Source organism: Euprymna scolopes, chromosome 6, assembly GCF_053919585.1.
Source record: "Euprymna scolopes isolate OS-2025 chromosome 6, ASM5391958v1, whole genome shotgun sequence".
In the NCBI taxonomy this organism is placed as follows: Eukaryota; Metazoa; Mollusca; class Cephalopoda; order Sepiida; family Sepiolidae; genus Euprymna; species Euprymna scolopes.
In genome coordinates this window covers 116,617,855-116,644,910 of record NC_136487.1, presented here as the reverse complement: position 1 = coordinate 116,644,910, position 27,056 = coordinate 116,617,855, and the positions used below count along the sequence as shown (strand labels likewise).

The 27,056-nt window shown below is 31.5% G+C and overlaps 1 protein-coding gene across 49 annotated transcripts in view; it reads right to left on the bottom strand.

Annotated features, from left to right (window-relative positions):
• Nucleotides 1–27,056, bottom strand: part of LOC145277904 (phospholipid transfer protein C2CD2L-like) — a 653,079-nt gene that overhangs the window by 128,720 nt on the left and 497,303 nt on the right. For all 49 annotated transcript variants that reach the window (XM_080129935.1, XM_080129953.1, XM_080129917.1 and 46 more), the window contains 2 exons: nucleotides 16,229–16,330; nucleotides 6,064–6,183 (listed from right to left, as the gene is read on the bottom strand). In XM_080129935.1, coding sequence (XP_079986061.1) covers nucleotides 6,064–6,183; nucleotides 16,229–16,330 — 222 coding nt within the window. The remainder of the gene's footprint in view (nucleotides 1–6,063; nucleotides 6,184–16,228; nucleotides 16,331–27,056) is intronic.

Here is a 27,056-nt window from a genome sequence, read left to right as displayed (position 1 = left end):
AAATCATTATAGCTTATATGTTACTAAAATTTTGCCGGCAAGGGAGGTCGAAATGTTGTCTAGCGTATACTCCTTTTGATGACCCTCTCAACATATGGATTATTTCTGATTTACTGGAATATTTAGAAATAGGACTCCAAGGATGGATGTAACAATACATAAAAATTAAAGTGTTATAGAAAAACAAATGTGAGATGTGACAAACAGAAATATTTAAAAAAAAAAAAAAAGTAGGCCGTCCAGCGTTGCCTGGTCGTAAAATACGCTTAAATATGATAAGAAAAGGCAAGCTAATACTCCACTTAGAATTCCTAGAATCTGGTCCTTTCAAATTCAGATTACCTCCAAACACAGAGTATTTCAGATACATTGACGACATCTTAATTTTTCTTCCTGAAAATACGCGCATAAATATCATTACAGACAAATTAAACTCAGTCGAACCTTCCATAAAGTTTACCTATGAAACAGAAAACAATAACTCATTACCTTTTCTTGACATACTTATAATAAAATCCAATAATAAACTATCCTTCAAAGTTCACCGCAAAACTACACACAAAAACGATTACATACATTTCTATTCACACCATAACAATAAAATAAAAACAGGAATGATAATTGGTTTCTTCTTACGCGCTTTCAGAATTTGCAGTCCTGAATATCTGGACGAAGAATTCAAATACCTTACAAACATTTTGAAAACCTTGCAATATCCGACATATTTCATATTGAATGCTAAGAGAAAAGCCACACAAATATTTTCCAGAATAAATAATAATAAAAAATCATACACACCAGAACTTTCTCTCATAAACAGACATCTTCTTTTACCTACACACACCAATAATACAATAATTTATAACACACTAAACAAACTAAAAATTCCTATCGTACAAACCACATCACTAACCATAAGACATATATTAAAAACCACGAAACATCTCTATAACAAACCAGTTTCCGATGGAGGTATATATACTATTCCTTGCCATAATTGCCATCATAAATACGTTGGTGAAACTCAGCGTAAATTGGAAAAAAGGCTCAATGAACACAAAAGAGATATAAAAAATAGCAATTCTTTAAGTGCATTATTCTCTCATTCATTGCAACATAACCACACCTTTGATTTTAAACAAGCAAAAGTAGTTAAATTCATTTCAAATAAACCGCGCCGGAGACTCCTTGAATCTGCGCTTATCGCAATTTCAAGCACTATTAAACAACGTGGAGGTTTCTATAACATAGCGCCATTAATAAGTAAACTGTTATTAAAAGAACATTATTTAACTGTGGACACAGGTTAACTTTCTCACACCATTCAAACACCCCCTGTAATAATTAACACATAATCTCAATCAATAAATTACATAAAAAACACTAATTTCATTCCTGTTACAAACTTATATTTAAATTTCAACAGATATATCTTTTTCCCAATAAGAATATAAACTTGCGTTCATAGTTTTAAAATTAAATTAACGACTATATGACGTCACTAAAATTTCCTTCTCTTTAACAGCGCCAGCCCCCCTTCCTTTTTGAATTTCCAACATCAATTTTTCCGTTTCTCTTAAATAGAACTGCGTCACACTGTGCACGTGAAACTTTTTCAAATATTTTTGTACTGGTATATTTTTTGGTTTCTTAATCTCATTCACCCAGAGGAAGTCTCGAAATAAAGACGAAACGTTGGTGAACACATAATACGGTTTGTTCCTTTTTTATTTTCTCTCTCTCTCTCTCTCTATATATATATATATATATATATATATATATATATATATATATATATATATATATAGAGAGAGAGAGAGAGAGAGAGAGAAATACAAACATGTACATGTGCTAGAACGTTTTCATCCTAAATTCTATGCAATTATGCACACTGTAGAAATTATGAATAAAAAGAAGCATAACAAGTAAATCAACTACAGAGGAATCTAAGAAGTAATTAATGTGATTTGTGGGTCAATTCTAACTAATCTAAATCTCAAATGTTTAAGAGAAATAAAACGATTGGTTGGATGATGTGAAACGTTATTTCAAAGATTACAAATGTTAATTGAAGCAGCAGAAGAACGTTTCCACATGGATTTGGTTCAAAAGAGATGATTCGGGGAAACAGGATACATTTCGGATAGCGTATTTTGGTCATAGTAATTTTTTTTTTTTTTTTTTTAGTCGCCACTTATCAAGGCCCGAAGGCTACTCGAGGATAAGGGTTAACGAATGCAAGGCGGTAGTGCAACAATCGTTAATGATGCAAATTGGGTAGAATTTGATTATTTATAGGGACGGCTCAAGAATCTGTTTACATTGGATTTGAAGGCCACCATGTTGTATTCAATCAGAAAGCAGGACAGCGGAACAGTGTTCAACACTTAGTAATGTCTTAGAAAAAGGCCGAGCAGTTAATATTCATGTAGTTAAATTTGCGAATAAAAAAAGATGGATAAAAACATGAATGTTATGAATGGGGCACCAGTTAGCAAGTGCTAACTCAAAAATGGGAGTTTTAGGATGAAAGCGAGAAGACATGAATTAACAAACAAAATATATTTATCTCAGCAATTTTACTAAAATGTAAAATATACTTTTAAAGACCAGTTTGTGGAGAAGTTTTAAAGTTCTTGAATAAGAAGTAGAGAAAAGCATCAGAAAGTTTGTTTCGAAGTTCCGTTGTGTGTAACTCTAACTCAGCAATTTTACTAAAATGTAAAATATACAGGGTGGTCGCTAGAAAAGCGGGAAATTTGTCAAACAACGATTTATTTTTACAAAGAATAATTTTTACAAAGTTTTTAAAGACAAATGTTATATTATACTCATAGATACTCAAAATGTCGTCCGCGCACTTCTCTGCAGCATCTTAACCTAGAAATCCAAGCGTGTGGCGCTTTGAAGGGTAACTTGTGGGATATCATTCCAAGCTCTTGCCAAACAAGTTTTCAAGTCATCACTAGAGTGTATGTCACTCTATTTCATTCAATTCAATTTCTTCGGCAATCTACTCCTGATTTCATTGCACCGGAAGATTGGCCTCAAGAAGTCCAGACTTAAATGTCATGGATTACTGCACTTGGAACTTGTTATTAACAGACACAGAACTATCAACGTGACATACACTCTACTGATGACTTGAAAACGTATTTGGCAGGAGATTGGAATGATATCACACAAGTTATCCTTCAAAATGCCACACGAACTTGGATTTCTAAGTTAAGACGCTACAGCGAAGTGCGCGGACAACATTTTTAGTATCTATGAGTATAATATACCATTTGTCTTTGAAAAACTTTGCAAAAATTATTCTTTGTAAAAATAAATCGTTATTTGACAACTGTCCCCGCTTTTCTAGCGTCCACCCTGTACTTTGAAAGACTGAAGTATGTTGAAAAGTTTTTAAGTTCTTCAATAAAAAGTAGTCAAACGCATCAAAAAGTTTGTTTTAAACTCCGTTGTGTGTGTGTGTGTGTGTGTGTGTGTGTGTGTGTGTGTCAGTGTGTGTCAGTGTGTGTGTGTGTGTCAGTGTGTGTCAGTGTGTGTGTGTGTGTGTGTGTGTGTGTGTGTGTGTGTGTGTGTGTGTGTGTGTGTCAGTGTGAGGTATTCCAGTCATCTTTCCTAGAGGAACATTGATTTCGGTTAACCAAGCCACTGTCTTATATAGGCTTGGTTAATTTCACACGGTATTTTTACTTTTTAGTTTTGAAACAATTTTTATTGGTTGAAAAATATTTTCAGTTCACATGTTGCTGTGAAAAGCGAATAGAGCAAATTTCAATAAAGCGGAGAAAGAAAAAGGGCAGAAATTGAAGCCATTTGCTTTTTAGTGTTTCTAGGAATGACTTTCCACAGAAATATTACAAAATGTATTAAAAGGAAGCTGACATTTTTCGAGTTGTTATTTTGTGAAATAGCTAGATTTATCCTGGTATAGATTATAGAAAGGAGGATTGCTAGAACGATTTTCATTGGCTGATACTCAGAACCCATGTCACAGTCTGTTTTTCTGTTCAGCCATTTAGTTTGCAATGTTTATGTAACTTGACTTGAGGTGACATTCAGCCAGGATGGGTTGAGCCGGCTCCTCCTGTGGAGCACACAGCATCCCAGATAAACGCAAACCAAGCATAACAATCCACTGTGGTCAAGATAATGATGGGCTGCTAGTCTTGGAGCCAACAGCAAACACCATAGACCTGTGGACTAAAGCTAGGTTAGACGTCAAATTTGATGGTTTGTAACCACACCTTCAGCTGGTCTCCCGAGCATCTTTACCAATCTTGGAGTGGTTTTAAGAGATGCTTGGGATGCTGGTGGAGTAAGTCAAAACTGATGTCTGATCTCCGAGCATTTACAAAATATATTTTTGGATAAAGATTCTAAAATGACCAATATCCCAGGAACTAGAAATTAACATTTGATTATAATATTAAAACAAGGAGTGATACAAAAATAATAGATTTTTTTTTTATTACTTAGAACGTCACCACTTATCAAGGCTCGGAGGCCACTCAAGGATAAGGGTTAAGAAACTAATAAAAGTAACAAGATACATAAATTATAAAAATATATTTAAAAAAAGAAATCAAAATATCCATATTATGCAAATCGGGGAAAAAATGCTTACATTGAATAATCAAAAAGAGATATTACGTTTCTGAATTTTGGAGATGAGGATTGGTTATTCGTATTATTTGAATTCATCGGACTACTGTTCTCATTTTGAGCGATTTTCACACCGTTTTGGTCAATGTAACCTCTGACCTTCTTCAGATATATTTTGTCAAACTCAGAAATGTTTCTGCTGAACTTGAGAAGGACTCTGCAAGAACCTGTGGCACAGTGATTAGAATACTTTGAACAATCAATGGTAAAAGTGATAGTCTCCCAAAGGTTAAAGGTTCAATTCTCAGAATGGGTGACCAAAAAAATACAATTGTGAATTACTTAAAACCTCTATCCAGTCATGGCTGACGAAGCAAGAGCATGTTATCCCCATAAAATAAATAAAAGGTTCCGCTTGAAATTCCATCCAAATTCCCGAGTTCAGCAAAATACACCTGAAAAAGGCCGGAGGTTACATCAACTGAAACGTTGTCAAAACGACGCTCAAGATCAGAACAGTAGTCCGATGAATCTAAAAAATACGAAAAAAGGGGTACATACTTAAAATTGATTTTAAAAACAAATAAATATAGGAGTTGTGTTTGAAGGCTATAAACGCACCTCCACCCAGTGGTTGTACATATTTTTAATTTTTCTTCTTTTGAAGATGAGGTATACCTCGAAAATTAAGAAAACATAACACCACGATACCATTTTGGTTCGACACATTATGTTGGTAAATAAATACTTTATAATTAAAAATTATTGAAATCTTTTAATATTGTTATTATTATTTTTACCTTGTTTCATATTTAACAGCGTTTTCCACAAGACTGCATTATCATAGCCTTCAAAAACAACTCATTAAACACTACACACAATGCTTCAAGAAAACTATAAATAAACTAGCGGGCCACCCGGCGTTACCTTGTCGTAAAATACGCATAAATATTACATTTTAATTCATACAGAAACTGAGACATGTATAAGCAAGTATTATGTTTTTTCTAAACAGTCCACTTTTTGTAAGTAACAAAAAAATTACTGAAGCTGAAATCGCAACCAATATGTAAAGACAGTAAGTCAAGTACGATAACTATGACAGCAGGACACGCTCTTTAAAAAGTGTTTTCAAACTGACTTATACTTAAAATACGGAATCTGCAATGTGAATTATTCACGCATGTGCAATTGTGAAACAGTTAGCAAACATAAAAATCCGACGACTCCCATGTAATAATTTTGTAATTTTGCCCCCTGACAGGCCCTTTTTTTTTTTGGATGAAAACTGATTAAAGGTTCTCATCATGTCTGAAAAACCTTTATATTAAATTTCAAGTTTGTAGATTAACAATTCGTTAAGTATATAGGTTGAGAAGTGCCACACACACACGTTCTCACTTTTATAGATATATAGATTACTTTCAATGAAGAAAAAATTGTACTCACCTTCGCTTGGTATCTTGCAACGTTACAAGTACAATTTGTTAGTTTTATTCCCGATTGACTTTTTTGAGATGCAAACACGGAAAATGACAAGTTTTTGGCATCCGAGAAATACTTAACAAGCTGAAAAAATAAATTAAAATAAAAAAAAAAGAGAAAATTCCATGAAATGTAAAATTTATCAAGATAAAATAACAAAATAATTCTGGAAACAATTTTTTCATCATTAATTCTTTTAAATATTGGGTCGACAACTATGCTTTGTTTGTTTGCTTTAATTTTGGTATCTTTCATTTTTTTTTTTTCAAGAATAATTTCACAATTCATTTTATTTTTTGGTTTTGTTGTTTTATATTAGTTAATATAATTTCTGCTTATTTTCAGTAAAATGGAAAGTCATGCTGGGTATTTATTTGCTTCCCCACTGAACAAATTAGGCACAAGGCCGTTTTTTTTATGTGGAAGGGAGGAGGGGGAGGAGAGATGCGCTCCCACAAGAGGAGCGGAGTGGGAGCTGGTAGTGCTGCCTCTTGGTATATAAGGTTGCCCCTACATGGACCAGAAACTGATTGCCTCAAGGGCAATGGTCTTTTAGTGCAGCATCTGCCGGAACAGATACTACACTTTGATCTTTGATGCCGGGGCCACGAAGGTCAGGCAAGCTGGAAATGGAAAGTCAAGTTGGGGAAAAATTATTAACATTTACTTTTCCTTTTTTTTTTTTCGGTGATTGTTTACTTCTAACGTGATATCGAAAATATTTGTTGAACGTTGACGAAAAGTTGTAAAGAATGAAGGAGAAAACATTATTTAATTTTCATTTTTTTTTTTATTAAACCTTTTAAATTTAAATAGTAATTTTAAAAAAAACAAAAAAAAACGACAGTAACTTAGTTGTCGTACAGTACCTGTAACACTCGACGCACCCCCCCTCCGCTCTGAATAATACTTATAAGTTGATTTCATGAGCCCAGAACAGATACTACACTATATCCCTCCCTAAAGAAGGAAGTAATGCTTAAGATATTACCCCTCCCAGAATTGATAGTACAATAGAAGTAATTGTATAGTTTCAGCTTCAGGCAGACAGATACCAAATCTCCATTAGTAATAGATATTGTTATTTGGACTAAAAAATAATATCCTTCAAGCATGATTGTTGGTTAATTATATAATTGTTGTGGTCCCGTGAGAGTCCAGAAGAAAGACATAACTTTCTAATTAACGAAAACAAAATATATTGAACAAACAAATACAACAAATGAAGAGTCTGACTGCCGAGTGTGCATGACGTATGCATAACCTGTGTGTTAACACCAAAAGACATATTCTCTCGGTCATTATAGTAAATGGAAGAGTTCATTATTATTCGTAAGGTGGACACACAACAACAATAATAATAATAATAAAAGTAAATACATATACTCATTAAAAGATTATGGAGAAATATGGATGATAAGAATCGCAGACTCGTGGGATTTTCCTTCTGTTCACTGTTTCCAAGACTAACATCAATAGGCATCCCCTGGCTTTTGCGATAATCATCTTTCGTTCTGCTTAACTCCTTACATTAAGTGGCTTCACACCTTGTCTGTAGCGATTTCTATTAAGATGTTATAAACGTATTTAAACCAAAAGTTTATGATTTCGTGCAGTATCAGACTATTAGCATCCTTTTCATTTTGGTTTCATGCGGTATGTGATGTTAAGTGTAAATGTGATGAGGATAACTCAATCCCATATCACCAATTTGCCTTTCTTTTTTTCAGTGCTACTTCAATGCCAGCAAGAGAGAATTGTCTAGAGACCATCCTACTTCTATTATTACACCATCCTTTTAAATTGGCTAATTTGCAAAATTATTTAAACTCAGAAAAAAACAGGAGTTGTATGTTTGCCTAATCACTTAAGTAGCTGTTCCAGACTATTTTTTTTTTGTTCCAGACTATTTTTTTTTGTTCCAGACTATTTTTTTTTGTTCCAGACTATTTTTTTTTGTTCCAGACTATTTTTTTTTTGTTCCAGACTATTTTTTTTTGTTCCAGACTATTTTTTTTTGTTCCAGACTATTTTTTTTGTTCCAGACTATTTTTTTTTGTTCCAGACTATTTTTTTTGTTCCAGACTATTTTTTTTTGTTCCAGACTATTTTTTTTTGTTTCAGACTATTTTTTTTGTTCCAGACTATTTTTTTTTGTTCCAGACTATTTTTTTTTGTTCCAGACTATTTTTTTTTGTTCCAGACTATTTTTTTTTGTTCCAGACTATTTTTTTTTTGTTCCAGACTATTTTTTTTTTTTTGTTCCAGACTATTTTTTTAAATTACATCATTCACAGACAGTTTTTTCCTTTATGATACTATCAGGTTGAGAAGAAAGTTCTTGCGGTTTTTAACTTTTAAATTCAGATGAACATATCTCGGTTCAAACAGAAATTTATTTATTGATCGAAATAAGCACCATCAGAATCAACACACTTTTACCAATGCAAAACAATTGTATTTATGCCAGTAACGTAAAAATCTTGCATTCTGGTGGAGATGAAGTCGCTGAAGGCGTTTTTGATATTGCTTAGATTTTTTATGCATTTCTCATGCAGAAAGTTATCGAGACAGTTGAAAAAGTGGTAGTTGATAGATGAGAGGTCTGGAGAGTATGGCGGATGAGGCAGAGTTTCATAACTGAATTCTTTACACTTCTGCAGGGTCGGTTTAGCAACGTGGTCGGGCATTGTCATGAAGGAGAATTGGGCCTTTTCTGCTGACTAATGCTAGATGTTGTTGTTGAAGTTTCCGATGTATTTCATCCATTTGTTGACAGTACTTCCCTGCTGTAATGGTTTCACCTACATTAAAAAAAAAATGTAATAGATGAGACTGGGCGCAGACCGCCAAACAGTCAGCATGACCTTTTTTTGGTGCAACTCTGGCTTCGGGAAGTGTTGTGGAGCTTTGTTGGTGTCTAACCACTGAGCTGAGCATCGCTGGTTGTCGTAAAGAACCCACTTTTCATCACAAGTCACAACCCGGACAAGGAACAAATTGTTCTTGTTGTGTAAAAGAATGGAAGATGGCATTTCATAACAGTGTTTTTTTTGGTTGTCGTTCAATTCATGAGGCAGTGGACTAATCCAATTTTATTTTCCACACATAGGTTCAACCGATTATTTAGTAATGGAGCACTCAAACAGGATACAGCCATTAGTTTAACTGATTATTAAAGAATGGCTACTTTCAATGTGATATAGCTTTAAGTAATTGTTAGTGCTAATGTACATCTTCCATTAAAAATGATGAGAAAAAATTATACTTTGCTAATGCTATGTTATCTGATAGATTCTACTTAAATGATAAATACGACACTGACAGGTACTGTAATTTCTGATTAAAGAGTATCTAGGAGTAACAGTAACTAAAGGGAGACTCTACACTTTCACAAAGCTTCCAAATTAGGGTTCTCATCACTAGATGCAGCTTTTTGTCATACCCAGGATCGTTGTAGGGAGTGGGGATGTGAGTATGCGACAAGATTCGGAAATAGGGTAGGTAAAAATGAAAAGGGTGAAAGAACTGGGAAAGGTGAATTTCACGGTGTAGTAGAGTCGAACACCTTGCCCAAGGATGTATTCGAATCATAGATGAGACCCTAATAGATACTACTCCTCCAGGTGAGATTGGACTTGAGAAAAAGCACAATCAAGTGCTAAGTCCACATTCTTTAGAGCTACCCCAACTGGAATGAAAGAATGGCTAAAAGAAAGAAAAACAACAAAAACAAAAAACTATACGTTTTTTGAACGTGTTCATTCATGCAAATGAAACTGGTCAACCTCCTGTTTGTTTTTTTTTTGTTTTTCCTGTGTTCAATTGTTTTCCTCATTCTGTCTTTCATACATTTTGCCTCCATGACTTTTCATTTTATGCTATACTAGCGGGGGTACCCGGCGTTGCCCGAGTGTTTGTTTCCGGGACGGGGGAGGGGGAGTTTTAAAAAATGTTATGGTAGGTAAGTAGGAAGGATCAAACCCGGAGTCATGAGTAAAAGTAGGAAAATAAAGTGTGAAAAAAAAACAAAAAAAAAACATCTGCAACGTTAACAGTTCGGCCACCAAGAAAAGTCCATTCCAGTTGTTTAGGAAAAAAAACAAACAAAAAAAAAAAACGACTATGGTAGGTCGGCGCGAACGTGAAAATATAATGTGAATTGTCCAGCACGCTAACCACTACGCCACAGAGCACTGCAGCTTAGTTTAGTGATTTTAAATAACTTCACATGAAAGAACTACGAAGCCAAACCGGTGTTCTCTTCTCAACTGTTCCTTGTGAACGATCCCCAAACGGTGTTAAGTGGTGGCAGGGGGAGGAGGAATTTATTAGAGAGAAAATATTTTACCACTTCCATTGATCTTAACCGATTTTGGCCGTGACTTCTCAGCAGAAAAAGTATAGAAATCTAAGATTATCGAGGAATTTGAGAAATAATAAGCCTATAACACACCTCAGATATTGTTCTGCCGTTTGTGCATATTATATTTGCATGAAATATCTTGATTTTTAATCCTATTAATGTCAAAATCAGCCGGGAAAAAATGAGTTCATTTTATTTATATAGAGATTATGTCTTTTATTTTCATATGGCAATCACCGTCCACACATTGATGATTCCCAGTAAAAAAGGATGAAACACAATTAAATGTTCAATTGCAGCTCACGTGTCATTGAACACTTTTGTTGACTTCTAATTTGAAATGATAACTAACGTTATATATATATATATATATATATATATATATATATATATATATATATATATATATATGAATGGAAATGTATAAAAAAGAATACAAAAAGTATAAAAGCTTATAACTTTTCTTTATTCGTTTTCAATTGGTGACGTGCAGGAATACAAAATAATATTATGAAAAAAAATTTAAAAACTTTTTTTACAGGTACATAATTTTCGACCCATCCTTCAGTCTTCATCGGTGTAGTGAAAGTGATATATATATATATATATATATATATATATATATATATATATATAATTTAAAGGAGATTAGAATAATAGTCTAAAGAGCTAAGTGTATTTTAATGTAATAGTGAAATTACTAGTTTAATTAAAATACAGGAAATGCTCGTTGTAATTTAGATATATAATAAGCTCGATAGTTAAATGTCCTAGAGCTAATTCAATATTAAGTAATGTGATTTATAATTTAAAAGTTTTAAAATTTTTTAAAATTTAACAATCAAAATTTAATTAAATTAAAAATCAGTTTCATAAGAAGGAACAACAACAAAGTCAATTATCTGTACGATCGTTTCGGAAATCCGTGCTTTTTATTTGTGGTATACATGAAGTCACGTAGAATAATTATACATAGTTTTTTTGGTAAGCACGGTCTCCTCATCAGCAAATTTAGGAGGATTTCTATTGAATTGAAAAGACACCAAAAATAAACCTAGCATTAAAAGTAAGGCAGATGAATCTGAAAAATTGAAGTAAAAGGTTTGGATATAAAATTTATAAGAAAATTAATAAGAAAATTTGTATAGGTTAGAGATAGAAATGAGTAGAAAAAATATATATATTTTTGAATTTACATAATAAATTTGATTTAAAAATATATAGATATATAATTACCTTTTGGTTTTTCTTTTTTAGAAATCAGGAACTGTATTTAAAGTAGTCATTTAGATGTTTGCTATAGCTTTTTATTTTATTGAATGATGAATTTTAAAAGGGCGACGCTCGTGCAGTAAATTGTTTCCGTTAGCGTATTTTGATTTAGAGACGCTACAGTTAATATCTATAGAGAGAGAGATTTTTTTTTTTTTTTTTTTTTTGCAAGTTTTTAAGGGGAGATAATTGTCATGGCTTTATTTATTATTTGATTTACGAGTCTAAGGGCGGTAATTGGTTTAACTTAATTTATTAAAAAAAAAAAAAAAAAAAAAAAAATCTATTTTTACTAATGAGTAATTTTTAATAATTTAAGGTGGTTTATATTTATTAAATTTAAACCAACGTTTATGATTACACGATAGAAGCTCGTGTCTTGAATTTACTAGTTTGGTTGTGCTTTTTATATCTTCATATTTTAAAATTTTTAGGGTTTCTTTTGTACATAATGTACAAAATTTATCTCCTGGTTTATATGATTTGCAAGTCTCAATTATTTGCCATTTTAAGTTGAAAGAAATATTGCTATTTTTTAGTTGCCAAATATAGTTGGATAGAGTAGTTTGGTTTGATAGAGAGTTATTTTTAAAAGAATGTTTGTGCGTTGAAATTCTATGTTTTATTGGGCCAGATGTGGAACCAATATATATTACCTCTTGATTATTATGATTATTTTCCGTTAGGTCTATTGTTGGATTATAATGTGGTGGGTTGGTTAATAATTGATCGGTAGATTGATTTAAGTTGGTGTTATTATTTAATCTGGTAGTTGAGTTATGGCTGTTGATAGGTTCTTGTATATTTGGAGTTTTTGATACTGTGCAGCTATAGATAACATTTTTAATTTTACATGAGCCTTGTAGGGGACATTTATTTTTTCTTCTACAGTTACAGTCCGATGTATTTTGTATAGTTGCATTTTGTAGTTTATTAATTTTATTATTATTAGAGCTAATTATTTTCTGATGAAGGTTAGGCATAGTAGAGTAAGAGACTTTAATTGTGTTCTTATTGAAAATCTTATTATATCTATGGGGGGCTTTAAAGTTCTTATCTAATATTTTAAAAAATTCTCTAGCTATGTTTGTTTCTAGGTTTTTGGAATACGGGGGGTTGAACCATAGGATCTCCTTGTGTCTATTCTTACGTTTGCGGGTTTTAGTTTGTTGTTTATTTATATTATTATCTAATATTTGTAGTTTGGTTTTATCTTTTTTTGTCTCCTGGTTATTTTTCTTAACTCGTATACGGGAAGACATTGCCATATTATATGTTATTACGCTCTTAATAGGTTTATTTTTAATGCAGTTTATGTTTCTATCATTTTCATTTATGAATTTAATTTGTGAATTATATCCAGAGTTTTTAAGGGCTTCATTATAGTATTTTTCATTTTTGGTAAATATTGATTTAGTAGAAGACAGTCTAGAAATTCTTAGAGCGATATTGGGAACTATTGATTTTAATATTGATTTAGGGTGGTTTGATTGATTGTGAACATATAGAAGTGATTGGTTAGGTTTATGGTATGGTTCAAAGGTAGAATTTTCAAGATTTAAGGTTATGTCTAAGAAATTAACAATTTTTTTATTATTATTATATATATATATATATATATATATATATATTATTTATATATATATATATATATATATATATATATATTATTTATATATATATATATATATATATATATATATATATATATAAAGCAAGAGGTAATATGATTTTATGGAAAATCATTTACTTAGGCTCCATAATTCACCATTAAGAACCAATCAGTGTACGATCGTTTCTGAGATGATACAAATGTTTATTTGAATAAAGTCTCATCATTAGCACCAAGATTAGGCACCAAACAGAAAATTTAAATATGTGATCAACACCAAAGTGAAGATATCAAAAGTTTACAGCAAATAAAAATTATAAGCCAAAAAAAAGGTAAAAAGGTAACAATCATGCGAACAAAAATTTTAGTTGTTTACATTATATAGATACCCATAATAAAAATGGAAAACGATTAGAGATTATTTATCATGAAAATCTAACAAATTAAATAATACTTTCTATACTTCTATACTTTACTGATCTTTCTATACACACACAAATAAATACACATTGGACTTGATTATAAAGTGGAGTCTACAAATGAGTATCAGACTGTGGTTAGTATTTTAAACCGGCAGATCAATTAATCTCCACACTGATGATTCCCAGAAAAGGATGAAACACGTGTGTCACAAATAAATACATATTGGTCTTTATTATAGAGTAGAGTATACTTAACAGTTGTGTATGAACAAATGAGTATCAGACTGCGTTGTTTTATTATTATTATTATTATTATTATTATTATTATTATTATTCAGATCAACTACATCATTTATTTAATACAATAGGAAAGCTTCAGCTGCCAGGAGTAATTAAAAAAAAACGCAGGCGGCCACTTCAACTGTTTAACATATCATCCGTTTGATTGTTATCTACTTAACTAACAATCAGTAGAATTTATATACATTTCACACATGTAAATGTCTACATTGTTTCTCGTATATACAATCAGATTCAATAAAAATGTATTTACTTTAGACAACACGAGGAGGAGGAGGAGGAGGAGGAGGAGGAGGAGGTACTTTTAGCTGGCTTCATTCAATATAAAAATTTTCATTGAATTTTCTGTTTGCCATATTAAGTTAGGTCGATTTTGTAATAAAATTTTGGGGCAAGTCCTGCTACTAGTTGGCATACGATAAAATGAAAACGCGTTTGATTATGAACTTCTGTTGTCATTTGAGAAGCTAACATGATATTATTTCAATTTAGCTTGATTAGAAATATTGAAATGGACGAGTGCTTGTTTGCAGTCTAATAATAAAAAAAAAGAATAGCAACGCGTGGGCAGAGAATTTAAATTACTACATATACTTGTGTATAAGTCGAATTTCTGAGAGACGATTTTAAGGTTATTACTTGGGGGTCGACTTATACATAAGTAATGCTTTTGTAAAGCGCTCCATCATAACATAGAAAACGCCATTTTGTTTGTGCACTCGGTATATACCAGTAATCGTAGTAATTAATCATACTCCTTCCAAACCCCATTGCAGTGTATTTGCCAGCATGCAAGCACATGCACGGTTTTAATAAAAATTGGAATAGCTCTTACAATGTTCACTCTCTAAACGTGGCTATAGGCCTAAGTTCGATATGTCGATATGATGTATTCGACGATGATATGACGGTTTTTTAGTAAATTAGGAAATGTAGTGGTTACGATATGTCGTTCTCCCCGAAGTTCAACAAGTTTTAACCGTTTAATGACAACTATTTAATGAAACCATTTAATGGCACTGAACACATGCATTCACATTATTACAGTATATTACGGCTCGTTTACGTTATTATGGTACGTGACATAAATTATGTCTAAGACATTAACTACGCTTGAAATGTACAGCATGTCATTGATCAGAATGTCTGATTAGTATCATTTACGTTTGTTGCATGTAAGTGTTGAGCGGGTTGGTTCTATACATGGAAATCGAGTAGACGACACTTGCGTAAATGCACGTATTATCTCTCGTGGAATCAGAGAAACAATGTATAATATGTCTTACAAAAAAAAAAAGAAAAAAAAAAGGAAATTATCTGTGTAAGAAAGTACCATGAGATGAACTGGGTTTGTATTACTGTACACATAGATTCGAAAAAGTTGTCAAAAAAATATATATATAACAAATAAATACTATCAAAGGCAAGATAAATTACTTTTCTACCAAACTGGATATAATTTTCGTGTTTTTATTCAATTTAACATGTTTATTCAGCTCAAAAAGCATATAGTGTTTACCGATGTATTGGAAAATTCGAAATGGCGGCCGACTCTCTCTTTAACACGGTAAGTTCGGGAAAAGGTATTATAAATAATAAACTAGACAAAATACTATTAAAAAACCACCGAATATATGTCAAGTTATGTCACGGTAACATATATTCAGCGAATTTCTAACAGTATTTTGTCTAGTTTATTATTTATTACACCTTTTTCCGAACTTACCGTGTTAAAGAGAGAGTCGGCTGCCATTTTGAATTTTCCAATACATCGGTAAACATTGTATGCTTTTCGAGCTGAATAAACATGTTAAATTGAATAAAAACACGAAAATCATATCCAGTTTAATAGAAAAGTAATTTATCTTGCCTTTGATAACATTTATTTGTTATATATTTGTTTTTTGACAACTTTTTCGAATCTATGTGTACAGTAACACAAACCCGATGAACCATTTAACATATCTAAAATCTACAGTCGACTTATACACAGGTAATACCTAAAATGATACAAGTTTTGGTCTTAAAATGCACATCGACTTATACACAAGATTTTCTGATCAAGTATAATGTTGTTAATTACTTTATCAGGAATGTGTTTGTTTTCAAATAGCATTTTCGTTGTTGTAATTTAATGAAGAATGTCGAAATACTTACTAAATAGTCTTCATCGTCATCAGAAGTTTCATACTGGATATCAGAAATGAAAGGTGGTGGGCTTCCTGCGTTTAACTTTTCAATCTTTATTTGTACTGGTCCCTAAAAAGAAGTTGTAAAAAATGGTGTTATTAAACTTATAGAAAATTACAAAGAAAAGATATTGATGATATTTTGTGAGTCAAATCATTTTTTTTTCAAATTAATAAATACATTATTATTTTTTTTTTCAAATTAATAAATACATTAGTATTTTTTTCAAATTAATAAATACATTATTTATTATTATTATTATTATTATTATTATTATTATTATTATTATTATTATAAAATTGATAAATACATTATTATTTTTATTATTATTTTTTTCAAAATAATAAATACATTATTATTTTTTTAATTAATAAATACATTTATTATTATTATTTTCAAATTAATACATTATTATTTTTTTTTTCAAATTGATAAATACATTATTTATTATTATTATTATTATTATTATTATTCTCAAATTAATGAATACATTATTATTTTTATTATTTTTTTTTCAAATTAATAAATACATTATTATTTTTTGTTCAAATTAATAAATACATTCATTATTATTATTATTATTATTATTATTATTATTATTATTAAATTAATAAATACATTATTATTTTTATTGTTATTTTTTTTTCAAATCAATAAATACATTATTATTTTTTTTCAAATTAATAAATACATTATTATTTATTATTATTATTATTATCATTATTATTATTATTTTCAAATTAATAAATACATTATTATTTTTATTATTTTTTTTTCAAATTAATAAATACATTATTTTTTTTTCGAATTAATAAATACATTATTTTTTTTTTCGAATTAATAAATACATTGTTTTTTTTTCGAATTAATAAATACATTATTATTATTTTTTATTCATTTTTTTCTTTTCAAGTCAATAATTTTTTTTTTTAATCAATAAATTTCTGGAAGCAAAACAATTATGATAGAAACTGTTAAACAAATTACGTACATGTTAAGAGTTCACAAATGAATTATGGTTAAACAATATAATATTATCAGTTGCTTTATTTTAAAATGGGATTCGTTATTTTTTTTTTAGATGCTGATCGGAAATTTGTATTATTTGGACTGCTGTTTTCATCTTGAGTGTTATTTTTTTTCACAACATTTCGACTGATATAAATTCCTATCTTCTTCAGGAGTATCGTGTCGAACTTGGGAATCCATACAGAATTTCAAATGGAGTCATTTATTTAATCTACAGTTTGCTCTCATTCCGTCACCAAATCTGAACATTTGTTCAGAAAGGGTTACAATTTTTTTTTATTCTGTCATACCTCTGTGTTGAGCATCTAATGGTCCTGTCTTTTTACAATACATTGAATGAAAATATTACAAACTTTTGCAAAAATGCAAATAGAATGTCTAAATAAATGCAGATAATCCATAATACTGAAATGCTGTCATCTTAGATTAATTTCGAGGTAGGCTTGCATCATTTTTGTCATGCCTAAAGCAAGCTTAGTCGACTTGAGAAATTACAAAAAAAAAAAAAAGAAAAAGAAAAAAAGAAAAAAAAAGCTGCTTAATACTATGTAAAAAAAGGGACCAAAATTCTTTAGTTCCAGACATCATCTAATCTGATCATGGATTAAGCCAACTTTGACAGATGGTCACATTTAACAAGCATAAACACATAAAAATGAAATAACAAAAATTGGGCTTGTAAGATTAGCTCAATAATTATCGCCTCAATCAGGAATATCTGTTGATATGTTAGAAAATAGTAATACTAGCAAAAAAATATGCTCCTCTCCTCCGTTCACATATTTTTGCTAGTTAATAAAATGTAAGTGTTAAGTTTGCTAATAAAAAAACGATTGTTAGAATTTCTCATTGATATATGTTAACACTTGCTCCCAAGATACTATTCTATCTCCACCCCCCCCCATCCAAACAGAAGGTAATGTCTGACAGAGTGGTATCATGGCAACAGAACAGATATTACCCTAATCCTCACCCACAAATTGAGCATTGAATGATAGTACAAAAAAAGTAATAGTATAGTTTCGGTTTCAGACAGATATCAAATCTCCATTAATAATAAATTTGTCTGTTATTTTTTTTTTTCCACTTATTAGATTTTTAATAACATTTGAACCCATGACCTGGCACTGCCTAGGGAAATTGATGAAACTAAGAATCGGAAATTGACCAGAAAAAAAACAAAAACAATTAAACTTACTTTCAACCAAAATCCTAACCCTTTATCCACAATCTAGATATCTATACAAGTGAAATTGTTTGTGCGTGAACATTTCCCTACCAAATTATTCTGTCAATTTTAGGTCTACAGACTCGAGATTTGGCATAAGGGGTATTGAGATTTGGAAAAATCTTTTTAATCAGTTTTCGGCCAGAAATTTGGCTGTCAACAGGATAAAAGGTCAACCATTTGACCTTTGAAAACTCTACCAAACTCCTCTGCCAATTTTGAGTCTAAACACTTGAAATTTAGGAGGTAGGTTCCTTGGAGATGGATCAAATTTTTTAACTTGATTTCAGCCCAAAACAATAAATGTTAAGGGGTCAAAATTGGGGTCAAAGTTTTTTAAAAAATTGACCTCTCAGCCAATTTTTGGTCTAAACATTGGAAATTTTACATAAAGTGTATTCAGACATAAGGCAAGTGTTTTAATTGGTTTTGGGCCGAAAATTTGGCTTCGAAGGGGTCAAAGTTCAAAAGATTTGACCTTTGCGGTCTCTAGCAAACTATTCAGCCAATTATGAATGTAAACATTTGAAATTTTACATAAAGGGTATTCAGACATGCAGCAAGCTTTTTAATCAATTTCTGGGCGAAAATTTGTCTGCCAAGAGTCAAAGTTGAAAGCGTTGAACTTTACAGATGCTACCAAACTCCTCTTCAAATTTTGTGTCCAAACACTTGAAATTTTAGATGTAGGTTACCTGGACATGAGTCAAACCATTTAATATATATATATATGCACATAAAGTTATGAACAGTACATAGGGCCCGAGCAAAGCTGGGCTGAACTGGTAGTATAAAAAAATAATTGCAGAAAATTATTTGGGAATGGTGGTGATGAATACTCACTAATAATCATGCTAACATTCTAGTTCCCATTATCTCACCAAAGTTGAGCAGCATTGAGCCTGGTCAGTGCTAAATGGATGATAATTTGGAAATACCATGTGCTGTATGTGCTCTCTGCTTATTTTAGCATTGTTTCCAGTCGTCTTGGACTTCCCCTTGCAACTGGAAACAGGCAGTGCTGAATGAGGAGAAGTCTGGTTGAGATTGCATAAGTTTTGCTTCATAATTACATGCACAGGCACTATTACAAAAAGATATCTATTCTCTCATGAGATAAAAGGGAAGCCATTAATTATTGTGTGTGTGTGTGTGTGTGTGTGTGTTCTTAATTTACAATTTAACAAAACTATAAAATGACTGACTTCTGTAGAAACAGACCGAAACGCATTATGGTGGAATTTAATTTCATAATGAAATTAATGGTGGGTCGTGGATTCTCACCGTCTTGTTTTCTGTGCTTGGTCAAAGTGTATGTATGTGTATTTGGAGGCTTGGTGCAAGTTGCTTTATTTTTAACTTAGCAATCTAGAACTGGATTGCAATGCCGAGAAATAAATTGACCAGAAATGATTCCTTCCATCCAAACTGCTAGGCCTTCAACTACGATATAAGAACTATTTGTAAATAGAAGTTTGTCTGCAAAGACCCGTGGTGCGGTTGTTAGAATATTTAAAAAAAAAAAATCAATGTTAAAAGTGATATTCTGAAGTTTGAAGGTTCAACTTTCAGTGTGAACGATTGAAAAATACAATTGCAAATTACTTAGGACATCTATCCAGTCATGGCTGATGGAATAAGAACATGCATTGAAGTAAATAAAGGGTTCCATTCAAAATTCCGTTCAAATCCCCGAGTCTGACAAGACACAGCTGAAAAAGGTCAGAGGTTACATTGACTGAAACGTTGCGAAAACACTCAAGATGAGAAAAGTAGTCAGAAGAATCCAAATAATACGAATAACCAATCCTTGTCTCAAAAATTCAAAAACATAATATAAATTTGTGTTATGATAAAACGAAAATAATCATTTAATTAGAAAATAAGAGCAAACAGTGAATTAATGAGATGTCCTTTTACAAAGCAATATGCAAATTAGCTAACATTCAGATGTAGATTGCATGGGCATGCTTAGTATATTAGAAAGCTATTGTTCTTCTATTGTGAGTATGAATTCGGCGTTTTAATCTCACTGTCAGTGCGATAAATGATCCAGCTTTATAAATAGATAAAAAAAAGATTTTTCTTGTCTTTCTCTCAAATCGACAAGACCCAATGGTGGAGAAAGTATTTCCACACATAAAAAATAGACATGCTGCAACAGCAAATCTGTTTCATGGGGATCTTCGTTAAAACAAGGTGCAACTCCAATTTTAACAAAAGGAAACAATTAAATGAACCAACAACACATTAAGTGTTCACTGGAATAAAAATAAATCTATATATATAAAAGCGAAAATGTATGTATGTTTGTATGTCTGCTAAAACTTTTGCTACTGGAATAAAAATAAATCTATTTATAAGAGAAGAATAATTAACTATTAAAAAAAATTCTCTACATCTGGAGTGGCAGATCCTTATTCAATCATGGACCTAATTAAAAATGTGTTGTTACACTTAGTGTTGTATAGTTGGGTGTACTAAAAATGTGGCCTAGTAATAATAAAATGTATTTGGCACAGACACGCACTTGACCGGAAAAAACAAAAAACTGTTGATGGCCGAAAGAAACAAATCACAGTCAATTGTTGGAAATAAAATAATCGTTGCTTGATTCAAAACCACCTGCACAAAGAAGAGTTGCAGATGGAAATACTCATCACTAAATAAACATTTTAGGGGTCTGGCTGTATTGATAGCAAAGGTCAAGTTTCAGAACGGATGTTTTCAGGTGAATGAGTGGGCATCACAAATTATTATATAAACTAATCCGAAATTGAGATTAATAGTTTATTGGTACTCATATCTGAGAAAATCTCTCCATCAATGTATATTATTTTAGTATTGACTTTCAAAAAAAAAAATTATTTTCAAATAAATAAATTCCTCAAGAACAGTTGTTTCAACAAACAAGATTTAATGAAAACTTGTGACGATAGCAAACCCAAGTAAACAAATTAAAAAAAAATTGAAGAATACCAAACTTAAAAAAAAAAAATAAAACTGGAAAAAAAAAAATTAAATGTGAAAACAAATGAATAGTTTTAAATAAAAATAAATTCTTTTATTTTAAAAGTAAAACTTTTTCACAAATAAACAAAAAACAACGTTTAATTTTTATTTCAGATTTTAATAAAGCACGGTACTTATGCAGATTTTAAACATCCGGTTCAAAATCCAAGCATCAAATTCAGTCAGTGACTTTCCGTTTTTGTTTCCTCAAGAACCATTGTTTCATTTTGTGTGGACGCTTTTTGGGTCTTGTAACTCATTACCAAATTTTAGCGAAGCAATATCTAATCTAAGTACAAACACGATTCCACATATGCATTTAACTGAAACGTTTGACGATAGCAAACCCAAATACCCCCCCCCCCCCAAAAAAAAAAAAAAACTGAAGAATCCTTACTTTTATTCAATGTTTCCATTCTCAAAAATTTAGAAAATATAAAACTGGAAAAAAACTAAAATTAAAGATTTCAAACAATGTAAAGATTTTTTTAATGTTAAAAATGCTGCTTCTAGGATTCAAGAAAAAATAAGGAGGGACTGAAATTAAGATTAAAAAAAATTATCCTAAAGTAGTTGTAATCTGAATTAAGTGGCTTGTTTACTCCCAGCCATTGAGAGTTGCCAGATGTCTGTAAGGGAGAAATCATTATTTTTCTAACGGGGAAAGGAAAAGTAATTGTATGAGCATGAGTTCACGAGGCAATTACGAAGGCAGACTGGACGGTATATGTATAGTGTGAATAATATTTCCAGGTGTTGAGTGGGTTCGGTGAGAGGACATTTTTAATAGAAGGAAAAATACAAACTACTTCCTCTGTAGGTCTTGACAATAGTGTTGATGGCGCTCTTAAGATGGATTGTAGGATTTTATTATAACGAATAAATATGTATGAAACGACATTCTATAGTTATATTAAGATGGTGGATAATATGTTAGACATATTAAATTTGTATGGGACATCTGTTATTGTAAACAGAAAGCGGAAGTTGAAAAGAAGATATTTTATTTAAAACTAGTCTGGGTGCCCGGCGTTGCCAGGGTGTTTGGAGGTGTGTGTTGAGCAAAAAAAAAAAAGTGATCGTAGGCAGGTAGGCTCGAACCCGTATCGCAAAGGAGGAAAGGAAAAAAATGTGAAAAACAAAAAAATCAATCAAAAAGAGGGGATGACTTTCGAAAATATCGCCGAAAAAAGCGACCCCTCCCCTCTAGAAAAGTGCCCAGTTGAGGGTGAAGGAATTAATGTTTTTGGCCAATTTTTCCATATTTGTCGTCCGAAGAGTCAAGCTTCAAAACGATATCGATCTTGTGAAAATTTGTCGCCTCTGGAAAGTTTTAGGTAGATATACATACATACATACATACATACATACATACATACAGGTGAGATTTATATTATAGATAACACACCACACTACTTTATTTGACAATATAAGATATTAAAGGAAAAAGTGATTCTCCCTCCACCCAGTTAAATTAGGCTGGACATTCAGAAAAGAATCAAACTCATGACTGATCTAATGAGTATTTTATTATAGTGTCCGTCTCGAGGGTCGGGAGTGGCGATGTTCTTTTCACACGTTTCATCAGGAATAGCTTTTACAGTTAAATATGGGTATGATTTTCCAAGTACATTAATTAAGCATGATTGGCATGTTATAAAATTTCTGGTCACCTGTGTTATGCAAGTCTTAAAAACATGCTTAGTTCTAAATGACATCAAAGGAAGATTAGTCTGGGCGGTATAGGGAGATGTGAGCAGATCAGGAGACTTCGATAGTATGGCCACGTTGAAAGAATCAAATTGGGGAAGTAAATGTAGAATAGTTGGACAAGTTCTGTTCACAGGGGAAAGCCAAGGAATAAAAGAGAGGAAGTGAATAAAAATGGACCTGAGAGAAAGATGTATAAATGAAGACCTGGTCAGAGATAGGTTAGTTTGGAAGTTACATTCGTCCAATGCATTTCAGCATGTAGAACTGATGTTAAACCGCGGATGATGAAAAATGATAATGATATATTTATCTTATTGGCTGTTTGAGTCACGTGGGATAGAAAGGATTTGAAGTTGGATAATCAGTTGCAGTTAAAATTTTACTGAAAATAAAAAACCATGTGAAACAAGAGCATGCTAGGTTGCAAGGTTTACAAAGTTCCTTCAATAAGTTTCCAGACTTTTTTTCGTATGAGCACTTTTACTAATAGTAAACACATGAAACTCGAACTAATCTCCTCCAGCTGCAATGCACTTGTTGTACAATTCTAGCAACTTCTGGGAGGCCCCATGGAAGTCCCCTTATGTAAGCATGTCAATGACCCTCGTCACAACCTCTTTCATCTCCTCAATTGTCTTATAAGAACAGCCTCTAAGGTTTTCCTTGAGCTTACGAAATAACCAAAAATCACAGGGAGCAAGGTCTGAACTATAGGGAGGATGAGGAATTGTCTTGATGCCCATCTTGGTCAAATTGTGTGTTATAAGAATGGAGTTGTGGACTTGTGCTTTCACACAAATCTTCCGCATCTTCAGTTCCTCACAAATAATTGTGTGTACAGTTCCCACACTGACATCAAACTGTGCACTTATTGTCTCTATAGACACACGATGGGCCTTATCCATGAAATTCTTTATTTGAACATCAACTCTGGTGTTCTGACTTCCTTACTCCTCCCACACCTCTCATCATTCTTCACAGACTTCCTGCCTTCCTTGAATCTCTTATGCCACTCAAAAACTGATGCTCGATTAATGCAAGATGGTCTAAAAGTAGTCAGAAGCATTCCATAAGTTTCTGTGACATTTTTTCCAAGTTAGAAACAGAATTTTATTACATTCTTCTAAAGTATCCTCAGGTCCAGATTGCATTTTTGAAATTCACCAACTGTGACAATCAGGCTTTAGTAGGGTGAATTCCAATTCCTGTTGTAGCTGTTTATTTGAACCTGAAATCATGAAAATCGGTCATTCATCTCAGAAGATGTATAGTAATAATATACTGAATTTTCAAGAGTATACGACAATTTTAAATGCCTGTACAAAATAAGTCTGGAAATTTATGGAAGGCATCTAGTAAATTTTAGGGTTTAGATCTCTGTAGGTATGATCCAACCGAAAACAACTCTTAGGTAAGGAAAGATAGATATCTTATGCAGTTATTGTTATATAATTATTTATTTTATTGATAGATTACTGTTTATCACAATCCAGAGGATTGTCAGTTGGCTAATGGTTACCGGCACCAAAGGAATGGAAATGGGTGGAAGATAATTCAAGAGAACTTGATTATCCAAGAGAATAGCTCAGCAAATATTCATTTACATTAGATTTTGTTACATGTTGGATAGCTAGGTACGTCAGCTAGTGTTAATCTTGACATGAGTCAAACTAAGTGCAGATCGAAATGCCACGAAATTTGGGAAATAAATAAGTTCCTACAAAAGAGACAGAGAGAGATGTAATGTGAGGTAAAAGAGGTAAAAAAAAAAAAAAAAAAAAAACAGAGACGTAATGACATGATGCATGGCCTCACAGATATTGAGGTTGACAGAGAAACAGGAGTTTCAGATCAGTCTATCTATGGACCTGGCATGAGACAGATCGCCCGTCATGCTGTAATCATTGAAAGGAAAACTTAGACAATCATTAAGAGCGAAATGTTCCCCCAAGATCTCTTTTCGCTGTCCACCTCTTTATCCTTATTAAGTTAGTTAACAAATTGGTTAAGGGAATACTAGTCTATCTCATATGTTAACTATTTATCTCCAAAAATAAATATTAAAAATTCAATTGTCTCTAATCCACTTTTTTACTCGTGTAAATGTAACGATTAGAAAATAAAAACATTACAATTTGAAAATGACCATGGTGTAGTCGGTTGTCTTGTCTGCCATTTTGAAAGCAATCTAAAAAAAACAAAACAAAGGGAGACAATTCAAACTTGCGAGATTTATGTTTTAATGCAACGAATTCTCATTAGCTGCTTAAAATGTTTTTCTTTATAAAAATAAAACTACTTGATCAATTTACGTGACTTTTGAAATATGATATGATACATATTTTTCTTTATTATGGTTTTTAATATAGAGGAAATTCTAGACTAGGACCACATATGCCAGTAATCCATCTCTAGGAAAGATTAAAATAATAAATAAATAAATAAAAGTGGGTGAGAAACAGGATGTGGAATCGTCTGTTTGGAAATGATGTCAGCTGTTGCCTTAAATTAAGGGAACTATTAAATCTAATTTAGAAATAAGAGGTAAAATTATGGTATAATACGACCCCTTCCCTTAAAAAAAAAAAAAATGGGGTCACATGTTAAGCATTATAACACCCAAAACTTGTTGCTAAATTTAGTTTGACTTCAGATAAAAGACAATGACATTTTGGTGAAGTAGTTTTCAACACCCACTCATCAGACCCAAAAATGTTTCCTGAATATATAAAAAAAAAAAAAAAATGAAAATTAATGTTTGACATAATTAGCCGACAATATGAATTAGAGGTTACTGCTGCTGCTCTTATTAATGTAATGATTTTAATAAGTACAAGGAAAAGATGGAAAGTAAAAAAAGGAAAGAAAAGGATAAAGAGGAAAGTAAAGGAAAAGAAAAAGGGTGAAACGAAAAGGAAAAAAGAAAAGAAGGAAGGTAAAACAGAAAGAAGAGGAAAAGGAAGAAATGGACAAAAGGAAATGGATAAAAAAGAAAAAAAATGAAAAATAATTGGTACGTATGTAAGATTGATGATCTTTTAAGCCACACATTTTTAGATGAAAACATTATTGCGTACTTATGTGGCATGCCGAAATTAGTATAAATTAAAAAGATTATGAAAAATGGTCCAGTAGAAAAAATAATTCCAAGTAAAAAAAAAAATATTAAATTATCGAATTTTAATGCAGAAGATTTATTTGTACGAGCAATTCGGTACAAGAAACTGACTTATCTCCCTTGACTTAAATTAAGAGTCCACCATTTTAAACAGAATGTAATTGTGATTTTTTGCTACAAATATATGTACATGATCATTTTTTTGTAATGCGTGTAATTCATACTAGTTTCGACATGACACGTAAGTATGTAATAATGTTTTCACCTTAAATGCGTTGGTTTAAAACAGAGGTCAGCAATTTATCCGACCTCGTAGGCTGGATCATGTTATAATGACAGAGTACGGGCCGGACAAAGACCATTAGTAATAAAATTTAAGGAAAATCACCTTTGTCAGTTTTATTATTTGAAACCATAATGCAAATAAACATTAAGTAATCAGAAAAACAAAAGAAAATCTAAAATAAAATTTTTAAAAAATCTAATAAAAAATAGTTTTCCTCAAGGAACATCAAAATACTTCAAAATGAAAAAATCAACTGGAGTGAAAATGGATGAAATTATGACGTGTATGTTTGAAAGTGTCATTGAAAATTGTATCACAAACCACACACAAACAAAAATGAAACACATATACCTCTATATACGAGTACAGATAGTTGTAAACATATTTACACACGTGCACATGTGGTATC